At 39.4% G+C, this 26,253-nt stretch overlaps 1 protein-coding gene across 6 annotated transcripts in view; it reads left to right on the top strand.

The window, feature by feature from the left end:
* The window catches only part of SUMF1 (sulfatase modifying factor 1), a 94,660-nt gene that overhangs the window by 15,203 nt on the left and 53,204 nt on the right, over positions 1 to 26,253 (top strand). For 5 of the 6 annotated variants that reach the window (XR_010412092.1, XM_045861938.2, XM_045861939.2 and 2 more), the window contains exons 2-3: positions 3,771 to 3,944; positions 7,811 to 7,885. Coding sequence is in view for 5 of the 6 variants with exons in the window: in XM_045861938.2 (XP_045717894.1) it covers positions 3,771 to 3,944; positions 7,811 to 7,885 (249 nt within the window). In the remaining variant the exon portion in view is untranslated. The remainder of the gene's footprint in view (positions 1 to 3,770; positions 3,945 to 7,810; positions 7,886 to 26,253) is intronic. The other variant, XM_064593533.1, reaches the window with a different exon arrangement.

Consider the following 26,253-nt stretch of genomic DNA (forward strand, 5'->3'; position numbering starts at 1 on the left):
GAATTTTCCCATTTTCTTTATGGAATTGGTTTCTAGTTTCCTATCATTTGTGCTTGGAAAAGATGATTGATACGATTGCAGTCCTCTTAAATTTATTAAGCTTGTTTTGTGGCCTAACCTGTGATCTATCCTGGAGGGTGTTCCATGTGCACTTGGAAAGAATGTGTATTTCTTTTGCTTTTGGATGGGATGTTCTGTATATGTCTGTTAAGTTCATCTGGTCTAATACTTTGTTTAAGGTTGCTGTTTCCATATTGATTTTCTGTCTGGGTGATCTATCCATTGATGTAAGTGGGATATGAAGTCCCCAGTTATTATTGTGTTGCTGTCTGTTTCTCCTTCTAGGTCTGTTAATATTTGGTTTATTTATTTAGGTGCTTCTATGTTGACTACATAAATTTTTTTACAAATGTTATATCCTCTTGTTGGATTGGCCCCTTTATCATTATGTAGTGCTCTTTGTGTTTTATTGTAGTCTCTATTTTAAAGTTGATTTTGCTGATATAAGTATAGCTACTCTAGCTTCCTGTTGGTTTCCATTTTCCTGGAGTATCTTTTTCCTTCCCCTCACTTTCAGTCTCTGTGTGCATTTCAAGTGAGTGTCTTGTAGATTGCATATAGATGGGTCTTGTTTTTTAATTTATTCAGCCACTCTATGTCTTTTGATTGGAGAACTTAGTCCATTTACATTGAAAGTAATTATTGATAGGTAAGTACTTATTGCCATTTTGTTCATTGTTTTCTGGCTTTTTTGGTTATTCCTCTCTGTTCCTCTTTTATTCTCTTACTCCCCTTCTTTGTGGTTTGATGTCTTTCTTTATGGTATGCTTATATTCCTTTTCCTTTATCTTTTGTGTATTTACTATAGGTTTTCCCTTTGTGATTACCATGAGGTTTACACGTAACAACTTATATCTATAACAGCCTTTTTTTAAGTAGGCAATTTAAGTTTGATTGCATTCTAAGGCTTAACATTTTTACTCCCTGCTGCCATGTTTCATGTTTTTGATATCTAGTTTTATATCTTTTCATCTTACTTATCCCTTAACTAATTCTTTTAATGAGTTATTTTCACTACTTTTGTCTCTTAACCTTCATGTTAGCTTTATAAGTGATTAATCTACTATATTTACTATATATTTATAAATATCATATATTTCCTTTTCTTGTGGCTGTTTAATTTTCTGTTGTGTGGATGGCCCACAATTTACTTAACCCGTCCACTACTGATAGACATTTAGTTTATTGCCAATCTTTTTCTGTTAAAGACAGAGCTGTAATAAGTTGCATTGGATACCAAAGGCTGACATTTCAGAAAGTTCAGTAGGTGCTTACACATTTCAGAATGAATGACTGAACAGAAGATAAATGGCTTAGAGAGGAGCAAGGAGGGATGTGACAGGATGAGACTGGAGACAGGGTGACTGGTTGTGAGACTCCTGCAGTTGCCTGGGAATAGAAAGAAGGGAGAGATCCAGTAAGATGGAGTGACCTCTGTAATGCTGGGATTAGGGGACAGGAGTAGTTAAGCATGATTTCTTGGAGTAATGGTAATACATTGGACAAATAAGACATTTATTACCCATACGTCATAGATGAAAAGAGCTCCATTTTCATTGGGAAATATATGCACAGAATTAAAGACAACCACCAGCAAAGAGAGTCAATGGAAATAGAACATAGGAATCAATGATTGTTCATTGCTACTTTCCGTTTCTTTTAATCTTGTTTTACTAGGTCTTCTGCTGTTATTGCTAAATCACAGTCTTTCTTTTTATTCCAACTAGTTATCTCTCTTTGGCTTCCTTTTTTTCCTTCCTCAATCTGAACCCTTATTTTATGAATTAGAGTCTTCACAATTCTTATGCTGCTGGGAGGTCAATGAATTGATTTTTCACTTGTCTGATTAGAAAGTAAGATACTGTGTCTGCAGAATATATTTCTGACAGATGATATGATTGTGTTTTTTTTTTTAATTAAGATAGAATGACATACCATAATATTCACCCTTATAAATTGAACAATTGTTTCCCAGTTCATTCACAAGGTTTCACAATCATCATCAGTAATTCCAGAACATTCCATCACCCCCAAAAAGAAACCCCATATCCATTAGCAGTCATTCCCCATTTCTTTTTCCCTCCCACCCGTGGCAACAGCTAATCTACTTTATGTCTCCTTGGATTTGTCTGTTCTGGGCATTTCATATGAATGGAATCATATAATATGTGGCCTTTTGTGAGTAGATTATTTCACTTAGCATAATGTTTTCAAGGTTCATCCATATTGTAATATGTATTGGTACTTCATTCCTTTTTCTGGCTGAATAATATTCCATTTAATGGATATACCACATTTTGTATATCTGTCATTTGATGGACTTTTGACTTTCCACTTTTTTGACTATTCTGAATAATGTTGCTATGAACATTTGTGTTGCTATGAACATGGATATTTGTTTTCATTTATCTTGGGCATATAGAAGTGAAATTGTGTCATATGGTGACTCTTTATTTAGATTTTTGAAGAACCAAGAGACTGTTTTCTAAAGCAGCTGCATCATTTTACATTCCTACCAGCAATGTATGAAGGTTCCAATTTCTACATCCTTGTCAGTACTTGTTATTGTCAATCTTTTGGGTTATAGCCATGCTAGTGGGCATGAAGTAGACTCTCTTTTTAGTTTTTAGTTACATTTCCCTAATGATTCATGATGTTGAGCATAGGCCTGCATTTCTTAACTGAATATTTTTGGTGCAATCCTTAGGCACTATGTTTAGTGCTGGAAATACAGATGTGAACAAAGCAGTCCAATGGCCTCTTGGAGTTTAGAGTTTATGTGAGACATATATAGGAGCAAAGTAATTGCAATTAGAGTTTTAATAAGGAATCAATTAAGAACAAGGACATAATAAGGACAAGACATGGTCCCTTATTAAACTTCTTAGATATTCCATTTCAGTGATTTAAGTCTTTCCTATTTCACTGGAGACCTACATTCACTCAGTGGTTTTTAAGAATATTATATATGGCATTTTTGCATTTGATTTTAAAAATAATTCAAAAGAAATGAGATCATATTAAAGGAAAACTCAAATGTATAAAGAAGTGGAGTATCTCCCTGCCTTTGCACTCCAGCCGTTAGCAGCGTGGTGACTATTGCTCCTGACCTGTTTCCATGGCATGTATCAAGTAGATTTTTGACTAAAGAACTACTTGCCTAGAGAATTTTCATTTCTTTTCTTTTTTTTTTTTTTTTTAAGATTTTATTTATTTGACAGAGAGCAGGAGCGAGAGCGAGAGAGAGCACAGGCAGGGGGAGCAGCAGAGGGAGAGGGAGAAGCAGGATCCCCACTGAGCAGGGAGCCCAATATGGGCTTGATCCCAGGACCCTGGGATCATGATCTGAGCTAAAGGCAGACGCTTAACAGACTGAGCCACCCAGGTGCCCTTCATTTCTTCTTCTTTTTTTTTTTTTTCATTTTTATTTATCTCTCCATACAATGTGGGGCTCGAACTTGTGACCTGTAGATCAAGAGTCACATGCTCTTCCAACTGATCCAGCCAGGCATACCAAGAATTTTCACTTCTTTTTGAGACCAGTCCTTCACTTTCATAGGAGCATGGAGTGATTTTACTGATGGTGCAGTGATTTCTGTGGTGGGTATGTAGTAACTGTTGGGTGCTTACTGTGTGCTAGGCACTCTGCCCTCTATACAGGTCCACTTTGGCTGTGATGGCATGACTCCCTGTCTCCCCTTTCACTGCAGATGGTCCTCATCCCCGCCGGAGTGTTTACAATGGGCACAGATGATCCTCAGATAAAGCAAGATGGGGAGGCACCTGCCAGGAGAGTTGCTATTGATGCATTTTACATGGATGCCTATGAAGTCAGTAATGCTGAATTTGAAAAATTTGTGAACTCAACTGGCTATTTGACGGAGGTAATAGGGTCGGGATGGGAAGGAAGAACTTGTTCTTTTCTAATGTTGATTAACCATTTTTTATTATGTGCCCCCTACTATGCTCAGGAGCTTATATATTTTTCATCTAATCCAGTTCTCATAGCAACCCCATGAGGCCGGTTATTTTTCAGGTAGTGAAATGAGGATTAGAAAAGTGGTTTGCCCTGGGTTGCACAGCTAGTTATTGGTGGAGCTGGGTTTCAAGCCTGGCCAGTGAGATGCCAGGGCCTCTTTTCTAACCATTATGCTATATTGTATCAACGCTTTACTATACCAGAGAGTGCCACTGCCTTCTCAGGCTTTTTGAGATAGCAGATAGAATCTAAAACCAGGCCACTTTTCCCTCTCAAAAAATTGCAGTTTGTTTGTTCAAGAAGCATTACGTATTTCATTAAGCAATAGATGGAGAAGTACAGCTTTTCAATTTTGTGATTTTTTTTCTTTTTTCTTTTCTCTTTTGTTTTAGAGAGAGAGAGAGAGAGAACATGTGGTTGGGGGGGGGTTCTTGGAGGGAGAGGGAGAGAGAGAATCTTAAGCAGGCTCCATGCCCAGTGCAGAGCCCGACGTGGGACTCAATCTCACGACCCTGAGATTATGACCTGAGCTGAAATCAAGAGTCAGATACCCAACTGACTGAGCTATCCAGGCGCCCCTGTGGTTTTATTTCAATGCCCGATGACTCATAAGCTCTCCTGTAGCAATTCCAAGTTATTCTCTGGTCACTGAATCCCAAAGCAAGGTTCTGCAAGTAGATGTTTCTTCTAAAAGTGAGTAAGAATAAGGAGGCTTTTTAGTTTATGAAATTTTCTCTAAGTGTCTAAAATATACTTGTTTTTTTAGGCTTCCCATTTTCTTTCACCAAAGGACTTTACCCTTGCCTTTAGTTTGTGGAATCCTTGTTTTATTTCCTCCCACCCAGGCCCAAAACATTTTTTTCTTTTAAATAAAAAAGTAATTTGAGAGTAAATGCTGAAAGCAAAAAAGTGTTCAAATTTGGTTTTGCAGCATCGCATTTCTTTGGAATTTCCTAAAACATACAAAGTGTTTTCTCTTTTGTACCTGTTTATTATAAGCAGAAGTCCCTCTTCTTTTTGTTTCATAAGGATCCTCTCAGATCAGTTTCCTTAATAGTCTATGTAAGTTAGAACACTTGTAAGGGAACAAGCTCCTCTCAGACTAGGGTTCTCCATAAAGAAGATAGAATAAACAGAATTTAGGGCATTCAGGAACATGGATGAGGAAAAGTGACATCTGGCTTTTTACTACCCTTTCATTCAAGTTTAGCATTTCCTTCAATTATGAGGCAGATGACAAGCCCTAGTAATAGTAGCAGTACCTATAACTTTGTCGCCAGTAGAAATCACAAACATTTTTTTGTCACGTTATTGTTGTAGATATCTTGAAATATTGTTTGCATTCATCCTTCCTTTAGAAATGATGATAATTGGGGGTGCCTGGGTGGCTCAGTCATTAGGCAGCTGTCTTCGGCTCCTTTTAGGTCATGATCCCAGGAAGGCTCAGGTCATGATTCCTGGTCCTGGAATCGAGCTGCATTGGGCTCCCTGCTCAGTGGGGTGGGAGCCTGCTTCTCCCTCTCCCACTCCCCCTGCTTGTGTTCCTGCTCTTGCTCTCTCTCTCTGTCAAAAAAATAAATAAAATCTTAAAAAAAAAAAAGAGGGGCGCCTGGGTGGCTCAGTTGGTTAAGCGACTGCCTTCGGCTCAGGTCATGATCCTGGAGTCCCGGGATCGAGTCCCGCATCAGGCTCCCTGCTCGGCAGGGAGTCTGCTTCTCCCTCTGACCCTCCCCCCTCTCATGTGCTCTCTCTCTCTCTCATTCTCTCTCTCTCAAATAAATAAATAAAATCTTAAAAAAATATATATATATAAAAAAAGAAATGATGAGAATTATGAGAACTTCCATTAGATCTTATTTAATATATTAATAAAGAGCATGTATATATTATTATTCCACAAATTTACTTTATTAGTATTTTGAGATAACAATTTTTCTTCGTAATCATATTGATTTTGTTTTGTGTATTTAAACATTTCATTCTGAGAAGGAGTCCCCTAAGCTTCATCATACTGCCAGGAGGGTCCAGGACACAAAAAGTGTTAAGAACCCCTACTTTGGATAAATGTTCATATTTTTATGATACTTTACCATTTTTTTCTGTCCCTCCAACTTCATTTTATATCACACTCCACTTATCATGTTCGAGCCCAGCTGGTCTTGTTTCTATTCCTTGAAAACTCAGCATTCTTTTCCAGCTTGAGGTCTCGGCTCATATTTTTTTCCCCCACTTGGAATTTCCTTCTCCCCTTGCCCATCTCCCTTTTACTATGGCTGGTTCCTTCTCATTCTGAGTCATCTCAGCTTAATGGCCCCTTCTCAAGGAGACTTCCTCTCCCCTACTCTATTAAAAAGAGGCTTTTCTTGGTACTCTTTACCTTACAAGGTCAAGTAAAGTTGTAATTATTTTCTTCCATCCTTTGACTTGAGTTTTGTCTGTGCCCCCACATGTAAGTGCTATTAAGACAGGGACTGTGCTTATTTAATATTGACCTCATATCTCTGTCATTTAGTTCATACTCAGGCACAGAACAAGGGTGGGTACCCAAACAGGGCATGTTTGAAACTTGTTCATTGGATGAAGGGATGGTTTAGGTGCTTAGGCACTTTCCCACAAGGGAAAGATGAGGAAGAACAGGAGTGAAGAAAAGATGACAAGCTCCAATCAGGGAAAGGAGTTTGAGGTATTTATAAGGCCTGAACTACAGGGATCCAGTAGGGAGTTAACACCATCTAGTGAGGCCTGGAGGTGCAGATGTGAGGGTCGTTTGAAGTGCATGCTGCTGGTCATTAAAGCAATGAGATTGAAGGAGGTTGTCTAGCTGTAGGTCCGTGTATCTCAAAGTGTGATTTCTTGGCCCACCTATATTACAGTCACCAGCTGAGCTGTTCACACTTGAAGGTTCCTTGGCCTTCCCCTGGACCTCCAGAATCAGAATCTCTGCGGTTGAGGAGCAGTAACGTGTAGTGTTGATAAGCTGGCCAGGTGATCTCCACTGCACAAAGCTTGAGAGCCACTGGTGAAGAGAAAGAAGAGCCAGGGCAGAGCACTAGGGAGCAACAGTGTTCTAGCGGCTAGAGGAAGAGCCCATGTATTTCAGGAGATGAGTAAGAAGAGTTAGAAAGAGGAAGGAAGCTAGAAGAGTAGAATCACGGAAACCAAGGGGTTAATTAAGTGGGCGTTTGCAGTATAAGGTCACATGCAACAAATAAAACAAGATAGATGAGGACTCAAGACAGTAATGTTAAATGAAATAATCAAAATACAGAGTTCAGTCTGATGCTTCAGTTGGCCACTTGAGATTTATAAACACAGTTGACCCCTTAGGGGAGTTAGAGTCTATCAGAATATCAGCAAACAATGTCATTTAATTCTTTTAACTAGACTGCTGGAGCAGAACAAAGAACGAAGGTTGATTATGTAATCCGACATGTAAAGAATATTATTTTCCAAGTCATTTGAAACACTTGGGGAGATGTGTTTCCATCAACAGGAGCAATCACATTCTCAAAAGCTAATCTCTTCCAGTCTGCATTCTTATCAGCTAAATGAGCCTGAAAAGACAGTGATCTCTGTAAGTGATTGATATTAACCTGTTTTAATAGGAAGCCAGATGCTTTTAAGTCATTTCTGAATCCTCTGGGAAGTCATAAGAAAAACTAAAGGTCATTTGGACAAGAACAATCAGTTTTACGGTGCACAAAGAAAACGGTACATGTGAAATATGTTGCTACAACCTTTCTGGATTTTTATTTCCTTCTTTCCTTTTAGGCTGAGAAGTTTGGTGACTCCTTTGTCTTTGAAGGCATGTTGAGTGAGCAAGTGAAGACTGATATCCAACAGGCAGTAAGTAATGTCTAAACAGGCTCTCATATTTCTCTACTGCTCGTTGGAAAGGACTTGGGTGAAAACTCCAAACTACAAGTGCCACCCTCCTCAGCCCCCTACCACCTCACCATTCCTGCTCTAGATTTGCCTTTGAGAGCAGGTCCATGGGCCAGGGCCCCATGTCTTGAGGAAAATGGCACAAGTTCAGGATGGTAGCCGAAAAAGTGTCAGGTCTGACTTGAGTTTCTGTCTTGTGTACCCGAGTGACACATTGTGTTGCTGAGGAGGGCTTAGCTGGGCTCTGGACATTTCTGGGTTTCTTTGCTTATAGTCATTTCTAGAACGGAGGGTTAAATGTGAATATTATTTTAACTTCTGTACGTAAAGTCTTGATCTCATCAGGTGCTAGTGTGGAGAGAGAGCTTCCTATTTAAACATTCATCAATTCCTACAATCAGCGAAGTATTCATGAAAGGACCTTTGGCTCTGGGTATTCACAGGAAATTGAGCCAGGGAACTGGCCTTATCACCCAAGGGTGTACCTGCTTTCACAGAGAGGATCCAGGGAATGTAAATTAGGTGTGTTTTTCTCAGAAATCATGGAAACAGTGCACTGGGCTTCCATAAGCACCTGTGTAGTGAGCAGAACTTGGGATTTCTGTATGTTCGAGTATTTGTTTACACATGTCTCATAAGGAGCCAGAAAATAGAAAAACAAGGGAAGGATTGTACGTAAGCTAGGAGGTTGAGGGTTTATAAAACAAAGAGGGAAGGGAATGCAGGATAGGCAGGAGGTAGTGAGAGAAGAGAGGAAACGGGGTTGCAAGGGGGACTGATTAAGATACAGAGATTGAAGACAGGAATTCAACCCTAATCTTCCTTTGTTACACAAGTTCCCTTTCAGTTGCCTGAACTTGGTCTTTATGTGTTGGCGTCACTGTTCTTCTCTTTTGCGAGCAGCAGGGCCAGAAAAATTAAACCATCCTGGCTCCTGTTTTCTTTCTCTTCAAATGAATCTAGCAAAGGTGGTGGGGGGAGGAGGTAAAAGCAGACCTGCTCTCAATTCATTTATAGGAGAATCGGGCCACTTTTTGTATGTATTTTACATAAATGTTTTTAAAACATGACCGAGCTCTGTTTGAATTTCAGGGTTTTTTTTCCTCATTACAAGTTTTTATTATAAGTCTATTATGTAATCTGATACAACTTTTTTTTTTTTTCTTTTTTTAAAGGGCTTTGAGGTCATATTGGCCTAGTGTTGATGAGCCAGCAGCTCAGGATGTGGTGCCTTGTTTTAAGATACGGAGTTCAGATGAGGGAGGGCCTTTGTACTTATTTTTGAAATTTGCTCTTTCAGATACAGGGCCTCTTGTCACTTGAGAACCTCTGAACACATTAGGCATAAAGGCAAAGGCAGATTATTGCTAGGCTCTGAGGTGCCCTCTAAGTACCTAGCAAAGTGTGTGTGCTTGTAACTAGGACGATAACAAGCAGCTCTCACAGGAGCCTCATGTTGGTCTGTTGCTTAAATGCTCATAATGGAAAAGTAAACCTTTTAAGCGTGTTCAGAAAGGGCTGGAATGAATAAAATGAATCTGTTGATGATTTGAGAGTGCTAAGTTTTTGTTTTTTCAGCCCCCTCTTAGGTCTGACATACCCTCTTGCACCAGACCTTTGTTTTTTTTTAAGATTTTATTTCTTTATTTGAGGGAGAGAGAGAGAGAGCATGAGCAGGGGGAGGGGCAGAGGGAGAAGGAGAAACAGGCTCCCCGCTGAGCAGGGAGCCTGATGTGGGACTCCATCCCAGGGGATCCCAGGACCCTGGGATCACAACCTGAGCCTGAGGCAGATGCTTACTTAACCCCTTAACCGACTGAGCCACTCAGGGTCCCCTGCCAGACCTTTTATTAACCCAGTGTTTCCAGAAGCATAGAACATGGGATGGCCCAGGAGAAGACTTGAAGTGAAACAGGAGATGAGTTAAGGTAATACGTGGCAAAGCATAAGGTAATCCTGAATCATGGAGTGAGAAAGTTATTCCCTTTTCAGATCTCTTTCAAGACCTGTGTAAGTCAAGACAGAAATTTCATTTCGGGGGTAGCATGTCATTAACACTCAGCAACACTTGTTAGTTTCCTTTTAAACACACAAAATCAGCCTTGGAAACTTCCCAGGCTATAGTAGCTAACTAGAATTTAGTAATATTGTTTACTTCCATGTAATTATTTTATAATATTGTTTATTTTCATAGAATTATTTTAAATGTTTCATATAACTTTTAAATAAATGTAAATTATTTTAAATGTTGTCATGAATGTTCTTGTGACAGGTTATACAAGTGATACAAATTTTCCTAAAAAAAAAAAACAAACAACACAAATACATAAAACCACACAAAGCAAATATTTAGCTTACTGAGTCATCCTAAGGTGAACATGCTTATAACCATCACCTAAGTCAGGAAATAGAATTTCTCTGCCTGCCTCAGTAAACCCCTCCATGAGCCACAGCCTTATTCCCCTTTTCTTTTCCTAAAGTTGCCATTATCCTGCTTTTTAAAGTAAATGCTTCCCTGTATTTCCTTATAGTATTATCACCAGGTGTACATCCCAAGGCTACTAGGGTTTAATCCTAACATTTAAGGGTAAATTTGTGTCTTTTTCAAGACTCTCTTGGGGCACCTGGGTGGCTTGGTCAGTTAAGTGTCTGCCTACCGCTCAGGTCGTGATCCCAGGGCCCTGGGATCGAGCCACACTTTGGGCTTCCTGCTCAGCGGGAAGCCTGCTTCTCCCTCTCCCTCTGCCATTTCCCCTGCTTGTGCTCTCTGGCTCTATCTCGCTGTGAAATAAATAAATAAAATATTAAAAAAAAAAAGACTCTTTTAATCACAGGTTTCCTTTCTGTTGCTCCATCCCCCTGCCCCATTTTTTATCCCTAACAGTTTATCTCTGGAAGAATACAGGGCATTTAACCTGTGGACTTTCCCATGGTCTGAATCTTGTTGTTTGCCCTCTCAGGGTGCTGCTCACCTGTTTTCCCTGGCCTCTTCATTTCCTGCAAACTGGTAGCCAGATCCACAGGCCTGATCAGACGCATGTTTGAACCCAGTGGCAAGACCTCAGATAATGGCATTGGCTGTGCACATTGTTCTTGGGTTCTTGATGTTGTTATTCAGTTGTTCTGTGTGGTTTTATGCGTAGATTTGGGGCGATCCAAAAACTATGCTGCTGCTGCTGTCATCTTAGGTAGTTTTTTTTTTTTTTAATATAGAGGTTTGAGGCAAGACATTGAACTGGCTTTTAGGGTTTGCTCATAAAAATATCTGAAACTGTGTGAATTTAACAGTTTAAAACAGAGCATATGTGCATGCTGAAATCTGCTTAGTTGTGATTATTATTTGAATGCTCAATTTGAAACAAATGTCTTAAAAGGTACAGCTACTAAATCCTTGAAAGGATTAAGGTTAGTTTTGGTTGCTGTGTTGTTTTTGTTTTGGGGTATTTTATTCAAGATAACCTTCTATTGTTGAAATAAAGGTAGTGGTTAAAATACTTAATATTTAAAAAGTATGCTTCATTTTAATAATTGTGTTATTAAAATAGCTCATAAATCTTTGACATGAGGGATGGCCGTGGGGTGGGGAGAAAACAGTTGCTCTCAGTGGGAGCCTGAGAAACAATGATTATCTCTTGGTTTGTGGTTTGGCACTTTCTGAATTTGCTAACACTTTAAGGAAACAAATTTTTGAATAGGTGTCCTTGATAAAGGAGGAGGGTAGGTTATTTTGAGAAGTTCTTTTTAACTGAAAACAAGTTTCAGTGAGGAATCAGAATTACCAAGACATCTTCTTCTTCTTCTTCTTCTTCTTCTTCTTTTTTAAGTAAAAAACAATTTTGGGACAGCATATCTTGCCCAAGTAAATGCTGGGTGCTGTGTTATTCGAATGATGCTCAACCAGGACAAAAGGCAGGGAATGTTGCAGCCTGTCTCTTACATAATCACAACTGGGCAAAGACTCTAAGCTAGAAAGAGAGCCATTAGTAAGGATGTGATTCAGTTACCTAAATGTGCATGGGTTGTAATGAGAAATGCCTTGGGGCCCAGCAAGATTCTGAGGTCATACCCCAAAAATAATTTTTAGAAAAGCTTTAGTAAGTTAAATAGTGTAAGCCAAGCCAGAAACTGTTCAGAAAGGCAAGTTCCAGTACATAGGAAAAGTAAATTAAAATAACTCAAAACATGTGCCCGGTGGATGAATTGCTCAACCTCTTTTTTGATGTTAGAAGTTTTACTTTTCTGGTAGCTTAACCACCATTTCCTTGGACAATCTCAGTTCAGCTTTAAGAATTTTCTTCTTTCACACGGCCACCAAGACTTTTCTCTCTCAAACTGATTTTGGGGCTTGTTTATTCAGAAAAGCCATAAGGAAAAGATCACAGCCACATCCTTTGAGTGAAGGAGACCTGGTTTTAAACCTCAGCTATGCCGCTAACCAGCTGGTTTTGAGAAAAGTCACTTAACTTCTTTGCTACTTTTTTTTTTTTTTTTTGGACTTCTCAAGTTGACGCTTCGTTTTCAAAGTTTTGGGCTGTCTTTTTTAAGCATTATGATCTACGGATTTCTTTCTAAATGATCCTTTTAGTTCCACAAGTTTTGTAATTTATTTGTAATTGTTTATATCTAAGTATTTTCTAATGTCCAACATCATTTCTCTTAGTGATTCTGTCCGTTTTTGCTTTATATCTTTCAAAGCTTTGCTGTTAAGCTTGGAAGTGTAACTGCATAAGTGTAGAAGTGTATCTTTCTTGTTCAATTTTGACATATAGGGATTCTCTTTTTCTCTAATAAGTTTTATCTTCAGTCTGTTTTTTGTTACCTACATGGGTGCACAAGCTTTCTTTTGTCTAATATATACTTTTTCATCTTTTCATTTTCAGTCTTTCTGTGTCTTTATGTTTTTAATATGTCTCTTGTAAAGAGTATATAACTGTTTTTAGAAAGTCCATTCCGACAGTTTTTGTCTTTCAGTCAAGAGTTTAGTTTATTTATGTTTATATGTAATTTATTATGATTACTGATATATTTGGCTTTATTTCTACCATTTTATTTGCTTTGTCTCTATCCTGTTTTTTCTTCAATTTCTTGCATATTTTTCTATTTCTTCCTTATCCCAACTTCACTTGTCTCCTTAGAAGTTAGATATTGTATGTCTCTTCATTTACTAGTTAAACTATCTATTTTAATGCTCATATTTAAAGTCTAAATTTTAGTCCCTTAATTTTTCTGCTGTATAATACTAGGACCTTGCTCTAATCATCCCCATCCAACTTATAGATTACTGATATCCACTATTTCATTCTAATTTTTTCTCTTCCTCCAGTGCTTAGATATTATTAATCCATGTCTCTTAAACCCACTTTTGAACATATAGATGTGTATTCCATTTACATATTTCATTTTAATTTGTTGCTTTTGGCTCTACCTTTGGTATTATTAGTAGTTGCCATAAAGATTACCATATGTGTACCTAACTTCTCGTAGTCTATCACAAGAGTTAATATTTTAATACTTCAAGTAAATATAAGTGCCTTATAACCATATAGGTTCCTTTATCCCTATGCTATAGTTGTCATATGTTGTACATCTACATGCTGGGAAAAGACTTGAGATGATGTTACAATTTTTGCTTGTGACATTCACACACACACACACACACACATATATATTTTTAATTTAAAGAAGAAATATATTATACATACCCAAACCATTTCTGTTGCACTTTATTCCAGAAGTTTCCTGTTTTCGTCAGGTATCATTTCCTTTCAGCCTAAATAACTTCCTTTAGCATTTGTTTGAGAACAAGTCTTATATCCATGAATTCTCTTAGTTTTCCTCATCTGAAAATGTTTTTACTTCCCCTTCATTCCTGAAGGCTATTTTCACTGAATACAGAGCTGTGCACTGGCACTTCTTTCCTTTTCTTTCTTTTTTTTTTTTTAAAGATTTTATTTACTTGAGAGAGAGAGTGAGAGAGAGAAAGAGCACAAGAGGGGGGAGCGGGAGAGGGAGAAGCAGACTCCCTGCCGAGCAGGCAGCCTGATGCGGGACTCGATCCCGGGACTCCAGGATCATGACCTGAGCCGAAGGCAGTCGCTTAACCAACTGAGCCACCCACGCGCCCTGGCACTTCTTTTCTTTCATCACTTTGAAAATGTAGTTTCATTCTTTTCTGGTCACATGGTTTCAGCCTTTTGAATCACTGTTCTCTTCTACATATTGGTGTTACTATTTCTGGCTTCTTTCAAGACTTTAAAAAATCTTGTCTTTTGTAGTTTGATTATGATTTGGACATTAGGACATTGTTTTCTTAGAGATTAGAGATTATCCTATTTGTTGAGGTTCTTGTGTCTGTGAATTTATGTCTTTAACCACATTTGGGGAGTTTTCAGCCATTATGCCAAATATTTTTTTCAGCATTCACGTCTCCTGTCTTTTTAGGACTCCATTGCATGAGTGTCAGATATTATCCTACGGGTCCTGAGGCTTTGTTCATTGTTTTAAAATGGTTTTTTCTCTCTGTTCTTCAGGCTCTCTACTTTCTATTGCTGTGTCTTCAAGTTCCCTCTTTTTTCTGTTGTTTTCATTCTGCTCTTGAGCCTATCCACTGAGCTTTTTAATTTTAGATACTGTATTTTGCAATTCTAAAGTTTCTTTTTAAAATATAGTTTGCGTTTCTCTGCTGAGAATCCTGTCTTTCTATTCATTTTAAGAATATCACCTTTACTTCATAGCTGATGGTTATAATAGCTGCTTTAAAATCGTTGATAATTCCAACATCTGGGTTATCTTGGCTTTGGTACTGGTTCAGTTTCTTTTCCCTTCATTATTGAGTTTCAGGTCTTGTTATAATTCTCGGGAGAATGTTGACTTTTTTTTTTTTTAAGGCAATCAATCTGGTAATGTGGTAGGTATAGATCACAAGTTTTGTCTTGCCTACTGCTAGTGTTGATTTTGTAGTTTTGTTTGTTCATTCCTTTTATGCCAGCACAATGCTGTGGTTATTATTTTTTTTTTTCCTTCACTGTAACTAGCATTTTGCTTGTTTTAATCAATTTCTTGTAGGGGTAATAATGCCTACCTAGTAGAGTATTGTAAAGACCAAATTAAGTAATGTATGAAGAACCATCTAATACAGCACTTAGCACATAAAAAAGTCTTTTAGTAAATGTCATTATGCTGGCTTCTTCCAGTGCACTATCTCTAATTGAAAATTGAGTTAAATTTTCTTTCCTTTGCTTTACTGTTGCCCATTTGTAAGATTTGATAATACCATTTATAGCACTCTGCCAAATTGCAATGATATTTTGAAAGGATTTGCTATTGTGGAATAAACAATCCTCTTGGATTATCTCAGAGTCCTTGGCTGGAGGAATATCAGTGACATCCCCCCCCTTTTTTTTTGTGGGAGGGTAAAATATACAAAAACATAAAATTTAACATTTTAACACGTACAGTTCATTGGCATTGAGTCCATTCCCAATGTTGTGCAGTCATCATCACTATACATTTCCAGAGTTTGTTCATCATCCCAAACAGAAACTCTCTACCCAGGAAGCAATAACTTCCCATTCTCCCTTCCCTCCATCCCTTGGTAACCTTGATCGTACTTTGTGTCTCTATAAATTTCTTTGTTCTAGGTGCCTCATGGAAGTGTCCTTTTGTGTCTGGCTAACATTACTTCGCAAAATGTCTTCAAGGTTCATTTATGTTACAGCATGTATCAGATTTCGTTTCTTTTTAAGGCTGAATAATATTCCTTTGTTTCTATAGACCACATTTTCTTTATCCATTCATCTGTTAATGGACATTTGTATCGTTTCCAGCTATTTAACATCTAATTGCTGTTTTGGCTTTTGTGAATAATGCTGCCATGCACATTGGCGTGCAAGTGTCTGAGTCCCTGCTTTTAATTCTTCTGAGTATATACAGGCACATATTGTTTGAGTTGTTTGGATTCATGCCTCCTTGATTATCTGCCATTAGCCCTGGGGTGTGTTCTTTGACTTCTTCCAGTGATGGAAATGAGTCTCCCTCCCCCTGTTTGAAAGTTTACTTTCTGGTGTAAAATGTGGTTTGTTTAGCAAACAATCAAAAATGTCCTACTGTCTTCTAGATATTGTGTTATTCCTGAGAATACAGAGATGAAAGATAGCCCTCCCCCTGCCCTTTAGGTGCTCAGAGTTTAAGGGATATGATAAACCAAAATTCGATGTTTTCTCTGATTTATGAGTTTTTTATATCAAATGTTTTAGAGAAATAAAAATGGAAACACACATCATCTTTTAAAATTATCAAAAAAAATAAGAGTATATGAGATCTATACCATCCTGGAGTGCCCTGGAGGTAGCATGAAATAACATTGAGAAATGAATTAGGAAGGGCATTGGCAGGTGCTCTGGTGAGGGGTGCTGGGGAGGAGTTAGGGGAGGTGCCTGGAGAGCTGCATTTGTTAGGTTGATTACGGGAGAAGGCCTGTGTGTGGAAGAGACATTTAAGGGAAACCTTGAAGATGTGGAAGAACTTGTTTTGAGATCAACTAGAACAAAGCATTGGGTGAAGGACCTGCTATATTCTTATGCACTGGCCACTCAACTTTTTGCTTTGTATGGTCTGGTTTTAGCTATGTTTACTCTGAGAAATCCATTTGAAATGCTGAGTGGTCTTTTGTCCCACATTCCAGATTTAGGTTGTTCCATTTATTTGCTCTTGTGGCTTCTTGTGCTTTCTCTTTATGTCATTTATTTCACTTATAATTACTTGTGTAGGTATTTGTTGAATGCCTTCCCTTTCCCAGGTATGTTTTGTGATGGTGGGAGAGAATGCACTCTACCACTATATTCCCAGCATAGTAACTGTCACTTAATAAGCAATAAGTATCTGTCAAAAAAAAAAAAGTGAGACAGGAGTCCATCCAAATCCTAAAGGAGAACACAGGCAGCAACCTCTTTGACCTCAGCCGAAGCAACTTCTTCCTAGAAACATCGCCAAAGGCAAGGGAAGCAAGGGCAAAAATGAACTATTGGGACTTCATCAAGATAAAAAGCTTTTGCAAAGCAAAGGAAACAGTCAACAAAACCAAAAGACAACCGACAGAATGGGAGAAGATATTTGCAAATGACATATCAGATAAAGGACTAGTATCCAAAATCTATAAAGAACTCATCAAACTCAACACCCAGAGAACAAAGAATCCAATCAAGAAATGGGCAGAAGACATGAACAGACATTTTTCCAAAGAAGACATCCAAATGGCCAACAGACACATGAAAAAGTGCTCAATATCGCTCAGCATCAGGGAAATCCAAATCAAAACCTCAATGAGATACCACCTCACACCAGTCAGAATGGCTAAAATTAACAAGTCAGGAAACGACAGATGTTGGCGGGGATGCGGAGAAAGGGGAACCCTCCTCCACTGTTGGTGGGAATGCAAGCTGGTGCAGCCACTCTGGAAAACTTTATGGAGGTTCCTCAAAAAGTTGAAAATAGAGCTACCCTATGATCCAGCAATTGCACTACTGGGTATTTACCCCAACGATACAAAAGTAGGGATCCGAAGGGGTACGTGCACCCCGATGTTTATAGCAGCAATGTCCACAATAGCCAAACTGTGGAAAGAGCCAAGATGTCCATCGACAGATGAATGGATAAAGAAGAGGTGGTATATATATACAATGGAATATTATGCAGCCATCAAAAGGAATGAGATCTTGCCATTTGCAACGACGTGGATGGAACTGGAGGGTATTATGTTGAGTGAAATAAGTCAAACAGAGAAAGACATGTATCATATGATCTCACTGATATGAGGAATTCTTAATCACAGGAATCAAACTGAGGGTTGTTGGAGTGGGGGGTGGGGTGGGAGGGATGGGGTGACTGGGTGATAGACACTGGGGAGGGTATGTGCTCTGGTAAGCACTGTGAATTGTGCAAGACTGTTGAATCTCAGATCTGTACCTCTGAAACAAATAATGCAATATATGTTAAGAAAAAAAAAAAAGAAGAAGAAGAAGAAGAAGAAGGTAGTGGGAGGGGAAGAATGAAGCGGGGGAAATCGGAGGGGTAGACGAACCATGAGAGACGATGGACTCTGAAAAACAAACAGGGTTCTAGAGGGGAGGGGGGTGGGAGGATGGGTTAGCCTGGTGGTGGGTATTGAGGAGGGCACATTCTGCATGGAGCACTGGGTGTTATGCACAAACAATGAATCATGGAACACTTCATCTAAAACTAATGATGTAATGTATGGGGATTAACATAAGAATAAAAAAAAAAAAAAAGAAAGATGCCATTTGGGTATCATCTGTTGGATCATTTAGTTTTTGAAAGCTACAGGGCTCAGACCTGGTATGAACTGTCTCATGTTGGAAAGTCGCTTTTCCTTGGCAAGAGAACACTGGTTTAGTCAATCAGGGTTGAGGTGGGTTCACCGTAACTGAGTTATTTGGGAAGGGCAGCCCAGGCCTGGCTGATTGGATAAGATAAGAAGAAAACATAGTCACACAACTGTATTTTGTGTCTGTTTTTGAAAAGAATAGTTGTCTGTCTGATTTAGGAGTCAGTGTGGTGTAGGCTCAGGAAGCAAAGCTTGATAATCCTGGAAGGTGAGAACCCAACATAATAGGATAACAGGGCCCAGTTTTTTCCCAACTTGTTCCAAAGTAAGGCACCTGATCAGAATGAGCATGAATTTGAGGCATGCTGGCGTTCCAGAGGCTCAGATTTGATATGTCTCTTTAAGGGGTCCTTAAGTTTCTTGTCAAGTCATAGGTCTTTTGAGATCTGACATGGATGAAGAAGTAATAATGATTTTGATGTCCCATACCTCCCAAATATTGGTGTTTGCATTGTAAACCTGTAAAGTGAGACAAAGATTGACTATTGAGTAGGGGAGTCATGCCCAGGAGATATCCAGCTTTAAGAAAAACTTATGCAAAAATGAGAATTTAGAATCAATGGAACTTTCAAAGACATCTGGCAAAAAAAAACCCTTCCTCTTATAGATGAGGCACATGGCCCAGGAGGGGAAATGGCTTGCCTCAGTTCTAGATAATGTTGAGGGTGGCACTGACCTTTTAGTACCTGAGGACCAGCCTAGGACCTTTCCCACTGTGTAAAACTCATAAGCCAGGAGCTGAGTCTCTCTCTCTTTACAGATAGATATCCCACTGAAAGACTGTATCTAAAATCAGTATTTATCCAGAAGATGGTCACCCAAAGTGGGGAGGGTTTGGAAGACATGGAAACCTCGGGAACAGGTGAATTTATTCATTAAACAAATACTTATCTTGCATGTGCTATGGGCCAGGCAGTGTTCTAAGTGCTATGGATACAACAGGGAACCAGGTATAAGTCCTCAGTCTCTTGGAGATTATAACTCTATAAGACTCTGAACAAGTGAACTTTCAATTGACTATGCTAATGGCTTGTGAATAAAATAAAGCAGAGTAACAGGATAGAAAATGACTGCAGTGTAGTGTGGTTGGGTTCTTTTGGCTCTTTTATGTGGGGTCTGGGTGGTTCCAATGACACTTGAGGTGAAACCTAGATGAGGAGTAGGAGCCAGCATGACCAGTAATGAGGGAGTGATGAAAAGCGGGACTGTGGGGGCGCCTGGGGGGCTCAGTTATAAGCGTCTGCCTTCAGCTCGGGTCATGGTCCCAGGGTCCTGGGATCGAGCCCCGCATCGGGCTCCCTGCTCTGCAGGAAGCCTGCTTCTCCCTCTCCCACTCCCCCTGCTTGTGTTCCCTCTCTTGCTGTGTCTCTCTCTGTCAAATAAATTAAAAAAAAAAAAAGAAAGAAAAGCTGGATTGTAATGGGGGCAGGGCGGGGTGATGGTTAGGTCGGAAAAGTAGGCAGCAGTTGGATTATGTAGGGCTTTGTAGCTTCAGAGAACTTCTTAAGTTCATTGAGAAGCTGTTGGACCTAGGGAACATTTTAAAGAGCTTGCTCTGGCTTCTGCATAGGTTTTGTCATAGTTGGTGAGACTTGTTTGGGCAATGGAGTAGGATGGTAGGAGTAGAGATGCTAAAAGTGGTTTGATATTTGGAAGTACATCTGATCCCATAAGGGGAAAAGGAGAGGAAGGACTCAAGTATGACTACTAGGTTTTGGCCTGAGCAGCTGGGGAGGTGGTGATTCCCTTTGAGATGGTACAGCCCAGAGAAGGTTGAATAAATGAACCTAGGGAAGACAGAGTTGAGTGAATTATAATTTTTCTACAAACGTCTGAAAGGTGATCTGAAAGGAATTTGATTTATTCCATGTGATCCTTGGGAGCCTAATGAGTGCCAGCAGTTAGAAGGTCTCTGGGAAACATTTCATTTTAGCCTTTGATTGGGAACCTTCTATTTATTAGAATGATCTGGACATGAGGGACTGCCTGCAAGGAAGTGATATGGGTCACCCAAATTGTTCAAGCTGAGACAGGGAGACCATCTATTGGTAGAGTGACCGTGTAATTTATTGTCCAAATCTTTTGAGAGTGAAATGGGATGCTGTTAATTATGCTAGATAACAGGTGTAAATCTGGACTGCCCTGGTCACGTGAGGGCAGTCCTGCCTTACCTGTTCATCCTAGGGATACTGTAGAAAAGATGCCTTTGGGTGTAAGTTGAAACCAAGGGACCTCTTGGCATCCCTTCAGAGCTAAGGTTTGGAAGATCTTTGGTGTGTTTCATTTAACAAAAAGTATTGATGCCCAACTTTTCTGATTAAGTGGAGTGCACTTATAATACAGGCAGCCTCCTGTGTGGGATGTCCTCCCCATTCCTGCCCTGCTTCACTTGCTCTTCCTTCTCACCTCCTATGGGAAGCATTTGTAGAGTTAGCACCCCCTGACTGTCGTTGGGTGCCCCTCCTTGGGCTCCCATAGCTCACTGAGCTCCTTCTGGTCACGGTACTTAATGCGGTCTTAAAATCATCTACTCATTTGTTTGTCTTCATCCCCAGATTTTATGTTTTGCTCCTGCACCCCCAGGGCCTAGCACAGGGCTGGCATAGGGCAGATGTTCATGAAATGTTTGTTGAATGAATGAATGAATGAATGAATGGCATTGTGAATTGGTTTTTTTAGATTTCTAGTAATGTACTGACACCCACATATACATAAGAATATGTATCTCTTTACCGTTTATTACGCTTAATCCACACAGCAAGCCTATTTGATAAGTTTTCTTAGTGTGTTCATTTTACTGATTGAGGAAACCAAGGCTCAGAGAGGTTCAGTAACTTGCCCAATGTCACAGAGCTAGTAATTAGAGAGGCAGGACTGGAACCCACTAACCACTTGGCGAACTGCTTGGCTCAGTGCATACTGTATATCCTATTCAAAACTTAACCACATGTTATAGTTTAAAGATTTTGAAAAGTTCTGCGATTAAAAAAAAAGAAAAACTAGTTTAACTTGATTAACCCAGTGGCTTCCTGACCACTTAGACTGCTGTGACTGTGGAAACTCTCCACCAACGACTCCCCCTTTACCTACCAACATCTTGTCGTAAACTGTTAGGAAACAGCTGTTGGGAAATGCTTGGATAGTGGAAAAGAGTTTTGAATTGAAAATCTGCAGTTGTAGGTTCTTTTTCTGGCTCTGCCTGCCACTTTTCAGGGCTAATTTTTTCTTTTCTTTTTTTAAAGATTTTATTTTATTTATTAGAGAGAGAGAGAACATGAATGAGCAGGGGGAGGGGCAGAGGGGGAGGGAGAAGCGGACTCCCTGCCGAGCAGGGAGCCTGATGCGGGGCTTGATCCTGGGACCCTGGAATCATGACCTGACCTGAAGGCAGACACTTAACCAACTGAGCCATCCAGGTGCCCCAGGGGCTCATTTTTTCATCTGTAAAATGAGGAAGTTTAAATAGATAGCCTCCCAGATCCATCCCACCTTTAAAACTCTGCAACACTGTAAGCAGACCTGCGTTAAGCATGCAGCCATACTGGGGAAGCCTGGCATACTTGAGTGTTAGAGCCAGGTTTCCACTCCCTGCCAAGCCTGTGTTTGTTTTACCAGCTCCTGCAGAGCTTTGCAAGATACACAGTATTGTTAAAAAAAAAAAAAAAATGCAAATGTTTCCTACTCTGTGTGCTGTCACCGCATGGAGAATCATCAGTCACCATCCTGCCACTGGCACAGTGTCCACCTGCCGGGTGAAATGCTCATGTCAGGCTGGTGACCTGAAGAAGTCAGCCCTGTGGAGTCTTCAGAATTTGTTCTGTCTCCTGCAGCCCTAGGCTGAGATGGGCCAGTTCAGTGTCAGCCTCTAGTTTCAAGGGGCCGCAGTTGAACCATCATGCTACGTGACCCTCTGCAGATGCCTGTTGCTGGACTAGTTGGGAAGTAGATCATCTCTGACTGTGCACCTGGGCTGCCTTTGTCATGCTGCTCTCTGGGGTGATGACTCTCCTCTTCTTCTCTTTTACCAAAAATAGGTGGGATTGTTCGTATTCTGATTTCCCTCCGAAATAACCTGTGTGAGAGAATTTCCCATTCTTAGGATGCTTTTACTATATTCTGTCTTCTTTTTGCCCTTTATTCTCAGAAGCTTCACAGCTTGTAAGGCATGAAGGAAAAAGTACAAAATCAATCAAATGGCATTCAGACTTTGTGAAATTTCCCTGTTTTATACATTGAAAAAGATCTAAGTAAGCCACTAGCAATTTAAGGGGCCTAAATGGAGTCTCCTTGTAAAGAATTATAATAAATACCATGCTCTGGAGTGCCATGAGCTTTTACATATGCCTAGCCCTCTTTCCTGAGGGAAATTAGCCACAAAATCTATTGATGTTATAGATTTTTAAAAATATACTGTGGATTTTTGAAAATGAGTTTTAGCAAGAGCTTATAGAGACATACTCTTAGGTACCACTTCTGGAAATTTAGCAGAAGCAAAAAATAAAAAATGTAAGTGAAGATGTTTGAAGATGTTCACTGTATTTTTATCTATAATAGCCACACACACACAAAACAACAAAGTTTAGTATAACCTGAGTGGTTCAATGTTAGGAGATTATTTGGTAAATATGATATATCAACATGATGAAATATTGTGTGTAGCCACTAAAAATGTTTGTTCTGAAGTCAGATAAAACATAGGAAAGTCTTTAGTAAAATTAATGAAAATGATCAATATATATTTGGAAAAAAAATGTTTTTTTTTTTTTTTTTAAAAGATTTTATTTATTTTTGTGAGAGAGAGAGAAAGCACAAGTGAGGGTAGGGGCAGAGGGAGAAGCAGGCTCCTCACTAAGCAGGGAGCCCGATGTGGGGCTCAGTCTCAGGATCCTGGGATCATGACCTGAGCTGAAGGCAGATGCTTAAACCTCTGAGCTACCCACACGCCCCTGGAAAAAATATGTTAAAATGTGTATGCTTATTGATGAAACTAGAAGATGAATTTAAAAATAAAGTTTGCAGTAGGACAGTGAATATAAGTAATTTTTAATTAACAAATACTTTCAATATTGCTTATTTTTGTTTTTTCAATGTAAAATTAAGTCTCTTAGCTCTACTAAAAGAAAAAACTTAGAAAATCTGAAAAAGTATGTTCAGTGTAGATAATTTAGATATTAAAAATGGTACCCACAGAAGAACATTAAATATCACCCATAATCTCACCGCCCAGAAATAACCATTGCAGACATTTCAGTGTGTGTACTAACTAATCTTTTCTTGGGGTGTGAGTGTTTGTGTGTCTACATGAAAACTTATTATTTTTTTTTTTTAAAGATTTTATTTATTTATCTGAGACAGAGAGAATGAGAGAGACAGAGAGCACATGAGAGGGGGGAGGGTCAGAGGGAGAAGCAGGCTCCCCGCCGAGCAGGGAGCCCGATGCGGGACTCGATCCAGGGACTCCAGGATCATGACCTGAGCCGAAGGCAGTCGCTTAACCAACTGAGCCACCCAGGCGCCCCCATGAAAACTTATTTTTAAGTAGACTTGTACACACATGCCTGTAAGTGGCTTTTCTCACTTTTTGTGAAGGGCAAACATTTATGCACGCAATTACATTTTTCCTGCATATAATTTTTTTTAAAGATTTTATTTATTTATTTATTTGACACAGAGAGAGAGAGCACAAGCAGGGGGAGCAGCAGACAGAGGGAGAGGGAGAAGCAGGCTCCCTGCTCAGCGGGGAGCCTGATGTGGGGCTGGGATCATGACCTAAGCCAAAGGCAGACACTTAACAACTGAGCCACCCAGGTGCCCACCCTCCCCCGCATATAATTTTTAATGACTGTTCTAGTCCTTCATATGGATGTACAAACAAGGGACTCAGTCAGTCTCCTCGCTATGTATGCATGTGATGTGGCCTCTTGATGAGTATTGTCAGATTGCTTTGAAGATAGGTTATATCGATTTACATGGTCACCTCTTTGCCTAAAGAAGTAAAAAAGTATTTTTACAAAAAGTCCTTTTCTATTCTTTATTTCACTGAAGAAACTCCCAAATCAACTTTCCGTATACAATTGACAACGAGTAAACTAGATCACTCTTAAGGGTTCTTTGAGCCCAAAGATTCCTTGGACCATTTTTTGCTCATTATGTATAATGAATGACTATGTGTAGAGTATCCACTCCTCTCTTAAGGACGTGTAATGAATGTTTGGAGTATACTGATTGATGTCATATGGGAATTCAGTGTATCCTAGCATGAGGAATTTCACTAAGAACTGAAGCAAAAAGTTACTGAAAATTTTCAGTTATGTTTTAAGTTTCATAAATATTTGTACTCTATTTGAAAAAGCATGCATTTTTCTCTCACACAAATTCTATTAAGTAGTGAAGGTACCTAATTTAGGATTTAATTTAAAATAAGCTGTCAGACTTGACTACCTATCTATTTTAATGATGAATTTCTTTGCACTCTTTATTCAAGCCTGGTTCTTTACTTTCCACATTTGTATTGGGTGCTGAAGGAAGAGAGTTTTTACTCACTTTGCGCTTTCTACTCCATTTGATTCCTTCAGCTGCTGAATTCTCCTCTAGTTTTATTTACCCTTCATGAATTTGAACAGATCTGTACTTTCTCATTGTTCACCGGTGCCAATTGAAAATTCTCCCAGGCTGTTTTTATAGGGGTAACTGTCATGTTTATACTATGTTTCAAGAAACGTCCATCTTTTTCATTTGCTTATCTAAATGCGTTTAATTTTTAAGAGAACAGTTGTAAAGTTGCGAACTTGACATCTTTACGCTTGAATATGCATAATTACACAGTGCTCTATCTTTCTCCTGTGCCGACTTTATTCTAGGCTGCGTGTGTATAAGAAGCATAATTTACCACCTCTGGCAAGAATAAAGATACCTTTGATATATTCTCCATTTCTCTTCGTTAAACTGTTACTACAAGTCTGGTTATGTCCTCAAGGGAGAGGTGAGAAAAGCCGTCTTTGCTCTGAGAAGTCCATTTCTCAGGGGGACATCAATACTCACATGGATCCTATTTACACTGTAATTGGCCACTGGCTGTCTGGTACAGCTGTTTCAGCTTAAAACCCAAGACAGTTGCTATGGAGATGGTTGACTAGAAATAGGTCAAGTTAAAGTCCTTTTCCCCCTGAATATAAGAGAGTGCTGTAACTCTGGAATTGTCTCAGTTGAATAGAAAATGTGTAGGTGGGCAGCCACATTAAAAAAAAAAATGTTCTCTTTGTAGGATGAGGCTTATCATAGACGCCAGTCCACTCTCAGGCAGGACACTGGAAGACTTGTCCTGTTAAAGCCAAGGAACTAGAGCTATCCTGATTTGCAGTATGACCCTGATTCGCTGGCTCATATGTGACTCTCAAAAGTTATTTTATTTCATAAGTTCCTAAACATAGTAGGATAGCATTTATTTTCAAGACACTAACCAGGAGTTTAAGAACAAGTTTTTAAAAACATAGAGTTAACAGTGACATTTGGAAAAGGAAGGCACCTGGTGACATTGGATGGGATGTGCCATAAATTGGGCTGGGAAACATCCTGGCTTTCCTAAGGGCTGATTCCCAGGATGAATGATGTCCTACCTCTGATCGCATCAGTCCTCTTGTGGGGTGACTTTGATTACCTATTTTTTTTTTTTTTCATCATGTGTCAGATGGGGAAATAGTTCCTGACTGGTTGTCTGATCATTACAGTGGGGACTTATGGTCTTCTTCACAGACAGGCATGTGGTATACAGGTCCCAAAGCTTTGTCTGGTTTAGTGTTTGGTGAATGTGGATTCCTCTGGCATCTGCTACACCCCTCACACCCTTCCCCTGTCCCACTCTGTGGTGCTGCTTAGTTTATGTGTAGTTAGTTATGTGTAGTTATGTGGTGGGTTAGTTTATGTGTAG

The sequence above is a fragment of the Mirounga angustirostris genome, unplaced genomic scaffold (genome assembly GCF_029215605.1).
Source record: "Mirounga angustirostris isolate CCGP_5_RB_7025 unplaced genomic scaffold, mMirAng1.0.hap1 SCAF_1, whole genome shotgun sequence".
Lineage (NCBI taxonomy): Eukaryota > Metazoa > Chordata > Mammalia > Carnivora > Phocidae > Mirounga > Mirounga angustirostris.